General features: G+C 44.5%; 1 protein-coding gene across 7 annotated transcripts in view; it reads left to right on the top strand.

Annotated features, from left to right (window-relative positions):
* The window catches only part of PICALM (phosphatidylinositol binding clathrin assembly protein), a 224713-nt gene that overhangs the window by 34417 nt on the left and 177022 nt on the right, over positions 1-13274 (top strand). For all 7 annotated transcript variants that reach the window (XM_030200139.1, XM_030200142.1, XM_030200141.1 and 4 more), the window contains exon 2: positions 2422-2564. In XM_030200139.1, the coding sequence (XP_030055999.1) occupies positions 2422-2564 (143 nt within the window). The remainder of the gene's footprint in view (positions 1-2421; positions 2565-13274) is intronic.

Raw genomic sequence — 13274 nt, 5'->3', positions numbered from 1 at the left:
CAGAATCTGATGCCTCGGAGGAACATATATTAGATTTCTTGATCATCTTGATTCTCAATCCAGCGATATGCTATCTCAACGAATTACTGCTGAAGAAATCCACATGGCTATAAAATCTTTAACCTGTTCTTAAGCCCCAGGTCCAGATGGTCTTCCAGCTGAATTCTTCAAAACTTTCTCTGCCTTTCTTTATCTCTAAACTAGTTTTATACTTTCAGGACCTTATATCTCTCCATACATGTATGGGTTGCTTTCTTGAAGCGCATGTTATCGTTCTGCTCAAACCTGAGACCCTCAATTAGTTCCAAATTATCAACCAATATCATTGCTAAATTTAGATTATAAAACTTTCAACAAATTATTAGTTAATAGACTGGAAAAAGTAATAGCTCCCCTTATTTATCCGGCCCAAGTAGGTTTTTTTTAAAAGGAAGGTTTGTATTTGACAACATGAGACTTTTTGTCATTTTCACCACTCTGCCCGTTCCAAGAAAATAACTTATCCTCATAGTTTCTATCGATGCTGAAAAAGCTTTGTACCCATGATTCACTCACTTTATTCATCTCCATCTGCCAGAATAAAGGCAAATGGAGAACTTTATGAACCTTTTATACTGCATAGAGGTACCCGAAAGGGGTGTCCTCTGTCACCCTTATTAAATCTTGCCCTGGAACACTTTTTAGCTAAAATTAGGCAAAATCCTCTTACTACAGTTATTAATGTACATCATTTAGATTTCAAATTATCAGCATATGCTGCTGATAATCTATTGTGTTTATCAAATCCTCAAACATCATCGTCGGCGCTCACATCTAGTTTCCACTTTCTCAGCTATATTTGGGTACACAGTAAATTGGGATAAAACTGAACTCATGCTATTGAATGAGTCATGTGCACCGTTTTCTATCCCTGGTTGTCCATTTAAATATCTAGTAATTTACTTTGATACTGATATACACTTCTCAGCTAAACTCAACATGGATAAAGTCTCTACATTTATCATGGTGGGGCGGATTAGATTCTTTGAAAATGATAGTGCCAACAATTTTATACATTTTAAAATGTTCCCAATATTTTCACCTACTTTTACTCCTCCTTGGAAAAATTAATGGTGAAATTCCTATGGGCAGATAAGACTCCTAGAACATCTCTGTCTAAACTAAAAGCCCCTAAGTCCTCTGGTGGTGTAAGTTTCCCATTTTTTGTTATCTTATCATAAGGCTTTTATATTACGTCAAGGTGCAATTTGGTTAATTTCTGAAAATTCTAGCTCATTATGAGATGGTTACAAGTAGAGAAAAACTCTACTTGTTCCTATTCTCTTATCTAGAACACCAGGAATGGACCTTCCTCCTGAACGCTTCACAAATCCCATCATCAAAGCAACTTGCAAAATAAAGAACTAGACCATATGTTGGAAATACCATGATCTCACTCACTATACCACTCGGTCTGGTTAAACCTCCATATTTTAATGGATAAAAAAGAGATTTCCTGGCTGCACTCCAAACTGCAGAAATATGGTTTAAAATTTTTAATCACGTTATCCTTTTCCCTCATTTCATATTGAACAGTAAAATTGCAAATGAGTTTCTATGTTTAATAGTAGTAGTAATAGTAGTACTCAGAAATCTAGAGGCAGTATACAGGAAGAGAATTTGGCCACGGCATCTCTTAAGAAATACAGACTTTAAATTTGTACTGGTCATGATTGTTCAAAATAAATCCTTTGAGAGGATATTCATGGAGTGAAAGTTCAGTATGTGCCGTCTTTGTCTCTGCATTCCTTGCTGATTATCAGGGCCTGCCTTACAGTAAGGCCTTCCAAGTAGCAGTTTCCATCGAAAGGGGGTGCTTTTGAGGAGGAATGGAAGTTTGGGGTGGTTGTGGGGAGGCTAGCTACATCAAAAAGGCAATTCTGTAACAGGGTACCCACATTTATGTGCCACTTGGCGTGTGTAATGTAGAGAATATTATCACGTAAGCAGGTAATTGAACACTTACCCCTGAAGGTGACGGCAATTTTGTAACTGCATGCATAAAGGCAATAGACTGTATGCACGGGTAGGGCTTGACCTTATGTACTTGCCACATGTTCTGAAGTTATATCAAGTCTATGGCTGCTGTAATATAAATGTAAGGCAAGTTGACAACGGGTTACATTAATATTCTATATTGGAATGTCGGTCCCCAGATGCCTTTACAGAGTTGCCTTGCTTGTTCGATCACCACAACCTGGGCACCCTATTAGTACTGACAGCAAAATTAAAAAGTTCAACAATGTCTTACATATTTTGCTCCCAAGACTTTTGGAGGTATAGATGTCTTCATTTGTGTGAAGAAGGATTAAAGTCCTTGAGCAGTCTTTATTTTCTCTGTCCAGAAATGTTGATAAAATATGTTTTCTTTTTGTATTGCAGACCTAATCCAGTGTACTAATGAGATGAATGTTAACATCCCGCAGTTGGCAGACACCTTATTTGAAAGAACAACCAACAGCAGCTGGGTGGTGGTCTTTAAATCCCTTATTGGAACACATCATCTTATGGTGTATGGAAATGAGGTAAACACAGTCTTGTATTTAAAGTGCAGTACTTGAGAATTATTTTCTTATAGGCAAATTATAGTATTATAACTGGGTCATAATCTTGCAGGTCTCTTATTTATGCCCTGGCAAGGGGTTAGAAGAAATGTGTTAGATGGCAAAATATCATTGCATGGCAGTCAAAAGCCCTTATGTGGTCAGCAGTGGCTGCTGGCCAAAAAAAGTGAAAGGAAAAAAAATAGGTCCTAGAACTTGTATAGTAGTTTTGGATGTTTAAGTAACTTATCTGGCCAAAGTGGTACAAGATTTGGTATGGGACTGGATAAAATATTTACATAGTAATTCATAAGAAGTGACATACAGTAATAAGTCAGATCTAAAATCCACCAAGCCTAGCATCCTGTCCTTGATATTGACTAGCCCGGGTTACAAGTACATAACAGGATTCCAAAGCATGGGACCAGTCTCTCTTACTGATAATTAGGGGTAAGCAGTAGGTTTCTCAAACCTAGATGTGTAGTAATGATTTATCAGTTCCAGTAGCTTGTGTGCATGGAGTGAAAAAATACTCAGAATTCAGAAACTGCAGTATTAACTTTACATGGATAAGTTTGTCATCATTCTTATTCTTTCTCAATCACTTATGTATACATTTTTTTCCAACTTTAGTTTGGTTGGAATGTCTGTCTGGGAACTTTCTGAAAATTTTAACTTAATAGTCAAATTTTGACATGGAGAAAGCTGGTAAAAAGACACATTAAATTAGAAACTGGGCTAGACCGAACTTGGGGGGTGGGAGGGTGGGTTTCCAGGGAAATAAACCTCTCAAAAAAGATAACTGCATTTCGCTGCTCTCAAAAAAGATAACTGCATTTCGCTGGGAGAAGCAGTTTGAGCTTCTGTAGCACAGAAACCGAGGTACAGTGAAACATAGCAGTTAGATAAATTATCCATATAGCATTTGTACAACTGAATAATTCTATAAATGCATGCAGCAGCTACTCAAACCAATACAGCTCATTTTTATTTATTTATTTATGCATTCTTGTATCCTACTGTTATCCAAAAACAAGGATAGTTTATGATTAGTAATTGGCATGGTCATTGATAGGTAAGATATTTGTTGTATAATTTTTTAAAAAGGTATGTTTTCAGTTCTTTGAAGATATTTCATGATGCTTCTTGTGATCTTTGGTATTAAGTTCCATCATTTGGAGCCCAGGTAGTTAAATCCGGCCATGTAGATAGATTTGTAAGTTATGTTTCTGCAGTTGGGTAGGTGAAGAAGTAGGTAGCTTCTTGTGTCTGGGCTTGTATTTCTTGGAGGTAATTCTACCAAATCTATCATGTGTTCTGGAGACAAACCAAATAGTATTTTGTAGATGATGGTGCTCACTTTGAAGATCGGTTTTATCTTGATTGGCAGCCAGTGTAGTGCTTTGAGTAGTGGGGTAGCTCTTTCGTATTTTGACTTCTCAAAAATTAGCCTTGCCGCTGTGTTTTGGATGGTTTGCAGCGATTTCAGTGCTCTTTCCTTGCAACCAGTGTATACTGCATTGCAGTAATCTAGTTGTGAAAGTATCGTCGATTGTACTGTTATCTGGAGTGATTGTCTAGGAAAGTAGTTTCTGATCCGTTTCAGTTTCCGTGGTGGTCTGAAGCATTTTGTTTTTAGTGCTGATATTTAGCTATCTAGTGTTACGTGTTTGTCAAGAACGATTCCTAGTAATTTTTGGCTGTGTTTCAGTTTAGTATGTTTGGTGGTTTATTATGAAGTTTTGGTGGGCAATGGGGTTATGCGGGCTTTACAGTACCAGCAATTTGGTTTTGTCACTATGTAATTTGAGTTCGAAAGTTTCTGCCTAGTTTTCCATAAGGTCCAGACCTGTTTTGATTTTGTCCATTATTTCGGCGATGTTGTTGAAAGGTATGAAAACGGTGACATCATCTGCATAAACGAATGGTTTAAAACCCATGGTCTCTAGTTTTTTTTTCCGAGTGGAACCATCAATATATTGAACAGTGTTGGTGGTGATGGTGAACCCTGTGGTACCCCGCACTCGGAGATCCAGGAAGTTGATAGCTGGTTGGACATCTTTACAATGTAGGATCTGGTCTTTAGGAAGCTGTTGAACCATGTGGCCTCTGTACCGCTGACTCCCATGTAAACGAGCAGGGTCATCTGTGGTCTACTAGATTGAATGCACAAGACATTTTGAATTGCATTAATAGTATATTCTGACCTTGGCTTATTAAGCTTCTGAACTTCGTTATCAGAGTGGTTAGAACCATTTCAGTGCTATGCTGTGGTCTGAAACCTGATTGGGATTTATGTAGGATTGAGAATTGTGTTAGGTATTCCATTAGTTGTTGTGTTACCAATCCCTCCATCGTTTTGGTCAATAGTGATGTTGAGTCCACCGGTCTGTAATTTGTAAGATCGCTGATCTTGTTGGTTGCATCTTGGGGATTGGAATAAGAATGATTTTGCCTTTATCTTTTGGAAATTGTCCTTCTGCTAACATGTATGTGATATGTTTGGTGATGCATTTGATGAACCAATCTGGTGGATTTTTCATCGTGTGGTTGGGGCAGTTGTCTAGCAGAATTTCGCATGTGCGTATTTAGTCAGTGGTGCCTTTACTGTGCTCGCTCGTTTTGGGTGGGTCGAATGTGGACAAAACTGTCTGCCATGGTATGGGTGTTGGTTTCGCAGTCTTGTAGAAGGTCAGTGATGGATGTTTGTGGTATGGTGAGGTTAGATCTTGTCTTTGTTATTTTTTGTTCTAAGTGTTGAGCTAACTCGTCTGCAGTAGGTGATGTTTCAGTTGATGCCAGTAAGACCTGTGTTTTAGATTGTTCATGAGTTCGAATATTTTTTTTGTGTTCATGTATGTGTTGTAGTATTCCGCTTTGGTTTTCTTAATATTGTGTTTGTACATTCTTACAGCTTTTCTCCATGTTTTGGCCTATTTTCTTTCAAGTCTCCTGCATAGTTTTTTCATATGCAGTTGCTCATTGTTGAACCAGGGTCTCGGGTGTTTTTAAGTGGTGCTATTTTGTCCAGTGTTTTTCGCAAGCTTCAGCCTAGTTCCTCATGAAATGGTTTGAAATGGAATGGCAGTTTCACTTTCTGTTTCCTCTGATATGTTTCCTGTTAGAGCATGTACTGTGGTAAAAGTTGGAGGGGATAGCATATTTGACACCTTCCTCCCCGCCTTTTAAACTGTCCTTTGTAGGACTGAATACTCCATGGGTCTCTCTAACGAAAGGATAGTGTTATCAGTATTGAACTAATGCTTGGAGCTGTGGAGCATGTTGTTATGGGCTAATGGTGATAGGGTACAACTGTATTCCAATATTATTGCTGTCTTAGAAAGTCAGCTGTAGAAATATGTGATGTCAATTTTAAATAATTCTTTAAAGTTTTTATTTTCTTTTTTGAAGAGGGTGCTAGACAAGTCACAATAACAGAATTTTATTTAAGTGACCAGAAGATTGAGTTTTTTTATGTCCTTGCCAGACCAATCCAGACAAATGGGTAGTCATACTCATCCACCAGTGGATGGAGGCAAAGTAGTTCCGTGTGATTTGTCCCTTTTAGGGCCCTGCGCAGCTGTAGACCTCTCAGTATAACGACTAGCCAAGCCCCAATATATTCTGTCTCCAGTGGATGGTTCACGCAGCTCCCATCTAAGATTACTCAGTCAGCTCCTAGCCTGGGGGGGGGGGGGGGGGGTTCTGTATGCGTCAGTTGAGCAGTATCTTTTGCCAAAGGAAGAGGCTCCATTTGAAGATGCGTTGCCGTGTTGGAGCTGGGGAAAACCTGGTGGTGCGGGATCCCTGCCCTGCTTTCCTTCCTTCCTACTTGTGGACTTCGCAAGCAGTGTTGCTGGCACCTGTGTGGTTTTGGAGAGGCTTGGTGCCCCAGTTTCTGGAGGTAAATTTTACTGCGTTGTCCGGCAGTTGCATGCACAGGCCGTTCTGACTGAGGGAGTGCGCGGGCGGCTGACCTGGGTACGCTGTTTCTTTTTTCCCTCCACTTTTCAGTCTGGTTTTTGGCACCATGGTCTCTTTCTTGGCGGTCATGGGGTGTCTGCAAGGGCAAGCGTTTTCCTGCCTTTGGTACTTACAGAGTGTAGCGTTTGAACTCTGTTGTTCCTTGCCATCAACAGCAGATGAATCCATTAACTGATGGGTTATATCCGCCTACCAGCAGGTGGAGATAGAGAACACTGAAAGCACATGGTGTTCCTGGACTCCCAGCCCCCTCTGCCTTCAGTATATCTCTATCTCCCAGCAGGTGTGGACGTCGCTTTCTCAGCACCTAGATTTCTGCCTAGGGTGGCTCCTGTGCTTTGCCAGTAGAGCGGGGGGTGTTGTGGCTGGTGGTGCCCACTTTAAAGGCATACTTGGTTTTCCCTGTCCCTGCCTTACCCCATTCCCCCTCCTCCCGGAGTTCCTCTGTGGCTGCCTGCCTCTAACTTTCCTCACAGTGAAAGAAATAAAGGGAGGCTCGCTTTCTCCTGGTTCAGTGCAGCTTGACCGAAGCTCGTTTGACTCGGTTTCCTGAGGTGAGAGTGGTGCCCAGCTCCTCCGGGGAGGTTCCCGCTGAGAGCGCTCTGTGCGGGGTAAATTTTAGTGCAAAGGCGCCATTTTGTTTTCTGTATTTGATGGCTGCTGAAGGGGTTAAGCGCTGCTCCCACTGAGAAACGCAGATCAGCAGCGGGGCTTTGCAGCTCATGCTGCCTAGATGCTAATGCTGGCACGAGCATGGCGGGCGGTGATTCTTCCCACCCGACGGAGTTGGCAGCGGGTGCCATCTTGGAGGTGCTGCGTGCCTCGACCCTCACAGTTGCGGAGGGGTCTGAGTGCAGGGGGACGCCTCGTTTCGAGGTTTCTAGAGGAGCTATTGTCTCTGCTTCCCTCAATGTGGAGGCGGAGGTACAGGGTGAGTCTTTCTCCCCTGAATTTGTGCTGCTGTTGCATAAGGTTTTTAAGTTAAAAAGAGCACTGCCTGAGGCTCCTGACAATTCCTTTCGGACTGGGTTGCCTCCAGTTCTTGATAGCCCAGCGTCTGCTGGAGACTGTATTTCTTCCCCCGAGCCTTTGGCTGACGCTAAGTGTAGACGAGTGAATACCCCGTCTGAGGGGGACTTTTCACCCTGTTCTCCCCCGTGGTCTAGTTTTGGGGAGTCTGAGGGGTCTCGCCGACTCTGGCAACAGTCTCGCTTTTGCTGGACTTATTGCAGGACGGGCTACAAAAGGGCCTGGCCTACAATTTCCTTCGAGTTCAAGTGGCAGCATTGGCCTGCTTCCGGGGGAACGTCTCTGGCTTGTCCCTTGCTGCACATCCGGATCTTGTCCGATTTCTCAGAGGGGCGGTTTGTCTCCATCTTCCTGTGCGGTCGCCCCGTCCAGCTTGGAACCTGGAGCTCGGGTTGAAGGCGCTCCAGCGATTTCCGTTTGAGCCTCTTAAACGGGCTTCTGAGAAGAATGTGACTCTCAAGACATTCTTTTTTAGTGGCAATGACGTCGGCAAGAAGAGTGTCTGAGCTTCAGGCTCTTTCCTGTCGGGATCCTTTTCTACAGTTCTCGGAATCCGGGGTAATTGTTTGTACAGTGCCTTCCTTTCTGCCTAAGGTGGTTTCAGCTTTTCACCTGAACCAGCCCATTTTTCTTCCTTCCTTTTGTAAGGAGGAGTTTCCGGACTCCTTTGGGCAATTGCGCCTTTTGGATGTCCGCAGGGCTCTGTGGCAGTATCTGCAGATGTCAAATGAGTTTAGGAATTCTGATCATTTATTTGTTCTGTTGACAGGTCCCCGACAGGGGTTTCCGGCGTTTAAGGCCACTATAGCTCACTGGCTTAAGGAATTCATTTTTTCTGCTTATCTGCTTTCAGGGCGGTTGCCATCTGAAGCGTTTAAAGCGCACTCTACGAGGGCAATGTCCTGTTCGTGGGCTGAAATGGGTGTCTTTTCTCTTCAAGAGATCTGTCGTGTGGCTGCCTGGGGTTCTTCACTCTCTTTTGTGCGGCATTATAGGCTGGATGTGGCAGCGCGACAGGATGTGCATTTTGGAGTGCAAGTGCTTGCTCGCAGAGTTGCCTGTTCCCACCCTAGTTAGGGAGTGCTTTGGTACATCCCATCAGTTAATGGATTCATCTGTTGTTGATGACAAGGAAGGGAAAATTAGGTTCTTACTTAGATAATTTTCTTTCCTTTAGTCACAGCAGATGAATCCATGATCCCTCCCTGTCTGACTTTAGTTTTTGTACAAAAGTTGCATACAGACATTGTGCCACATCAGGAGTACTTGAAGACAAGCTATCAGAGTTACTTCATGCTGTTTTTATTGCAGGAGGTTGATAACGTCCCTCCTTTGTTTGGTTATTACTCCGGTTCAGGGGCGTTTGTTCTCTGTGAGGAAAGTTTGTTATTTTGCCTTTTTTATTCACTCTGCTTTGGAAATTTCATATACTGAAGGCAGAGGGGGCTGGGCGTCCAGGAACACCATGTGCTTTCAGTGTTCTCTATCTCTACCTGCTGGTAGGCGGATACAACCCATCAGTTAATGGATTCATCTGCTGTGACTAAAGGAAAGAAAATTATCAAGGTAAGAACCTAATTTTCCCTTCTGCGGATGGACTTCTCTTTTGCGACAAATACTTTGAGTGTGTTGGCTTTTGGTCTTCTATGCAGCAGCTGAGCGTTACTTTTTATTTTTTTGTACTGAAGAAAGAATGGTGCCCAGGCAAATGGGTCTCCACAGGTGGAGCCCAAGTGCTCCTTTGTTTTCTGATTGTGTGCTGCTGCCCCAGTCTGGGTGAATTCCTAGGGCCAGGGTGGTTTGCGTGACTGAACTTTTCTTCAGTTGCCTGTGGGCGGTTGCTACATCATGGTCTTGTATCAGGCGGGCCATTTGGACCACTGGGGCTGGCGGGTGGTTCAGGCTGCGAAGGTCGTCTTCTTCCTTTCTGGTTCAGCTTTCTCCTCATCTCTTGGGATGACAGATTGGGTCTGAGTTCTCCGATATTACTTGTTTCTCCATGGCATGATAGAGCTGCTGCAGTCGCCCAAGATTTGGATGGTATTGGGGCAGTTTTTTCTGTTTCTGGGTTAGGGGTTTCTCATCCCCTTTCTAGTTGTAGCTTCTCTTTTCTTCTATTCTGTTGAGACATCACCTGTTGGTTGCTGCAGCTGCAACTGTCCTTTTCAGGGTACTGCCAGTGAGTTGCACTTCACTGAGTGGCAGCAGTCTCCTTGTAGGAGAGGCAGCTTTTCTAGTGTTTCGTAGCTCTAGCAGGCTCTGTTCTGCTGTGTTGCAGATGTCTTCTGTTACTGGGCTTCAGTGGACTTCTCTTGTATGAGTTATTGCCAGGTACTATCTTTCAGAGCCTCTGCAATCTCCTGGTTGCAGACGTTTTTGGTATTTTATGGGCTACTGAGGTGCCCCTCTGCAGAGTGCAGGTCTTTTCTGTACTCTTGGTTTACCAGCCTCCTCTCTTCTGAGCGGGGATGTCTTCTGTTTTTCACAGCTTCGGCGGTCTCCTCTTTTCTGAGTTGCTACCGTTACCTGTGATCCTATGGCAGCAGTTTCCCCTCTTTGGCATTGCAGGTATCTGTGGTGCTTCAGAGCTCCAACAGTCTCCTGTCCTCTGGGCTGCAGGCTTCCTTGATGTTTCCCAACTGCACCAATGTCCTCTCTTCTGAGTTGCAGATATTCTCAGGGTTTCACAGAAGCACCAGTCTCCTCTATTCTGAGTTGCAGATATTCTCAGGGTTTCACAGAAGCACCAGTCTCCTCTATTCTGAGTTGCAGACCTCGTTGATGTTATGCCTCTACTTCGGTCTCCTCTTTTCTGAGTGGCAGACCTCTCCATTATTGCTTGGTTGCACTGGGCTCCTCTCTGCTGAGGGGCTGTCTTCTCTGATATTTTGTGGTGGTGCCAGTCTTCTCTTTTTGGAGTTCTGGTGGCTCCGGTATTGCGCAACAACAACGGTCTCCTCTCTTCGGAATTAGATGTCTCTGGTGTTTCACAGATGCACCGGCCTTCTCTTTTGAGGGTTCCAGCCTTATTCAATATGTTACAGCTGCACCTATCTACTCTCTTCAGAGTTGTATGCATCTCCAGGCTTGCACTGCTGCACCTGTCTTCTCTATTTGGAGTAGCAGACATCTCTGGTATTGCACAGTGGCACCTGTCTCCTCTCTTTGGAGTGGCAATCATCTCAGGCATTTCATGACTTCGCCTGTCTCCTCACTTCGGGGTTGCATACATCTCTAGTATTTCACAGCGGCGCTTGTCTCCTCCCTATGGGGATTGCAGAGCTCTCCAATATGTCACAGCTGCAACTGTCTTCTCTCCAGAATTACAGGAATTTCTGGTTCTCAGCCATGCCTGGCTCCTCTCATTGGAGTTGCTTTCATCTCCGGTATTTCACAGCTGCACTTGGCTCCTCTCTTTAGGATTGCAGGCATCTCCAGAATCTCTGCACCTATCTCCTCTCTTCAGAGTTGCGGACTTCTCTGGTGGTTCACAGTGGCACCAGTCTCCTCTCTTCGGAGTGGCTGGCTTCTCCTGTAGTTCACAGCTGTAGCGGTCCTCTCTCCTGTAGTGCGGAACTCTTGTTTTGCTCCACTGCCAGCATCTCCGATGGGTTGGCGGGCCAGGTCTTTGTTGCTTGTTCAGCGGCTCCTATGTCCTGTGAGTTGCAGCTACCCTACTTCCCCTCCATTTAGTTTGGAGAGGGTTGATCTAGCCTAGCCCAGCCCAGGCCCATGTGGGTGTGGTTGGGGCCTGCAGCACTTCATCCCTTCAGGTCTCTGAGAACCTGTTCTGTTTTCATTTGTTCTTTCCAGGCTGGCAGGCTTCAGGTCAGTGGGGCTGCCCTATTTCATCGCTAGGGGGCTTTGTTCTATCTGGTCCCGGTGATGTGAGGCCTTCTGTTCTTGGGTGGGGGGCTGACTTAATCATGGCTGTCTCAGTTTGGATCAGGTCCTCCAGCTCAGTCTGCTCCTTTGGGAGGGGGATGCATCCTTGGGCTTTTGAATGGGCTGGACACCACCTTGAAGTCCTTGCTTTGCCCAGCTCTAGTTTGTGTGGTTAGCCCTCAGTTCTTGAGTGCAGCCTTCTTTTGGTTATGTTTTTTTCTGCCAAGAGTTCAGCTAGCTGCAGTTGAATCAGCTATCTGCTTGCTGGTGGTGGTCTTTCATTTACGACTGGCCCTTGTGGGTTCTCTCAGTCCCCAGTCTTCTCCCTTCAGTGTGTAGGCTGCTTTGCTGTGCGGCACAGCTCTGGTGGGTTTGGAGCTAATCGCTTTTTCTTATGTAGGTTCCAGCTCTTAGAGCTGGTTTGCTGTTAAAAAAATAAATAAATAAACAACCCCAAAACAAACAAACAATATGGGGCAGATCTGGATGACGCCTTGCTTTTTGGCCAGCAGTTCAGCTTTTGGCTCCTGTGGGGAGGTTCTTGGTTTGAGCTTCCTCGACTCCTTTTTGTGACCTCCGCGGAGTGTTTTCCCCTTTGGAGGAGTACCCTAGTGGTTAGTGCAATGGGCTTTCATTCTGGCGACCTGGTTCAATTCCCACTGCAGCTCCTTGTAACCTTGGGCAAGTCACTTAACTATCCGTTGCCCCAGATACAAAAACTTAGATTGTGTGCCCTCTAGGGACTTAGAAAGCACCTTCTTATAATGTGTACAGAGCTCTGTGTACATCTAGTAGCGCTGTAGAAATGATTAGTAGTAGTAGTAAGGCAGTCTGTGATGGTCTGTGGCATGATTCTCTGCTGTGACCAGAGTTGAGGATGTAGTGGTCAAGAGAGGGTTGGCAGATGCGGCTGACGTGGTACTTGGTTTTGTCTTCTCATACTTCTTTGGATGATGCATACTCACTTAGCACCCTTTGGCTTGTACCCCTCTGGGAGTTTCTGAATCGAGCAGGGTAGAAGGTCCTCTACAGAGGGTGTTGGGTGCATTCCCGTTTTGCTCTATGGTATCAATATTTTACCAACTTCCTGGTGTCCAGATTACCTACATCTGGTTTTCCCTGGACTGGGAAGCATAGCTAGTTGTTTTTTCTCAGCCTAGGTGCACCCATCCTTCCAGACTTCTGTGGGCGATTTGTAGCCTTCCTATTCCCTGGGCTCAGTGGGCCGTTTGGGAATGTGCCGGTCATCTTCCTTCACTGGTCTCTCTCTCTCTCTCTCTCTCTTTGGGGGTTCTGCTCTTGGGCCATAGGCGATGTTCTGAACCGTTTCTTTCTTGTTGCAGGTTGGCTGTTTGTTTTCCGGCATTTCTGGCTCATTCCGTTTTGTCTGGGCCAGGCGTTGCATGCTGCATTTATGTCAGCACGGTTGTTCCACCCTTTTTTGTGGTATTGCTTTGTCACATCCCATTTGTCTGGACTGGTTTGGTGAGGACATAAAGCAAGGAAAAATTTGTCTTATCTGATTTTCTTTCCTTTAGTCCTGTCAGACCAGTCCAGAACCCTCCCATTGTGTTTGTTTTCTTTTTCCTGCAGGTTTCCTTCTGAGAAGTCTTTATTCTCATGCTTTAGTCCACAAGGGCCTCTGTTCTTCGTACAGGGCTTACCTGCCAGTTGGTTGAAGATGTAGCTCCCTTACTCAGTCTCATACTGGCTCATTGTACCCCTCCTGGATCAGGGTCAGCTTGTGGGGCCAATGTAGGATTGGTGTTCTGCTTTTGTCTTTCTTTGGATGGA

The sequence above is a fragment of the Microcaecilia unicolor genome, chromosome 4 (assembly GCF_901765095.1).
Source record: "Microcaecilia unicolor chromosome 4, aMicUni1.1, whole genome shotgun sequence".
NCBI classification, from domain to species: domain Eukaryota; kingdom Metazoa; phylum Chordata; class Amphibia; order Gymnophiona; family Siphonopidae; genus Microcaecilia; species Microcaecilia unicolor.
This window is presented reverse-complemented; position numbering and strand designations above follow the sequence as displayed.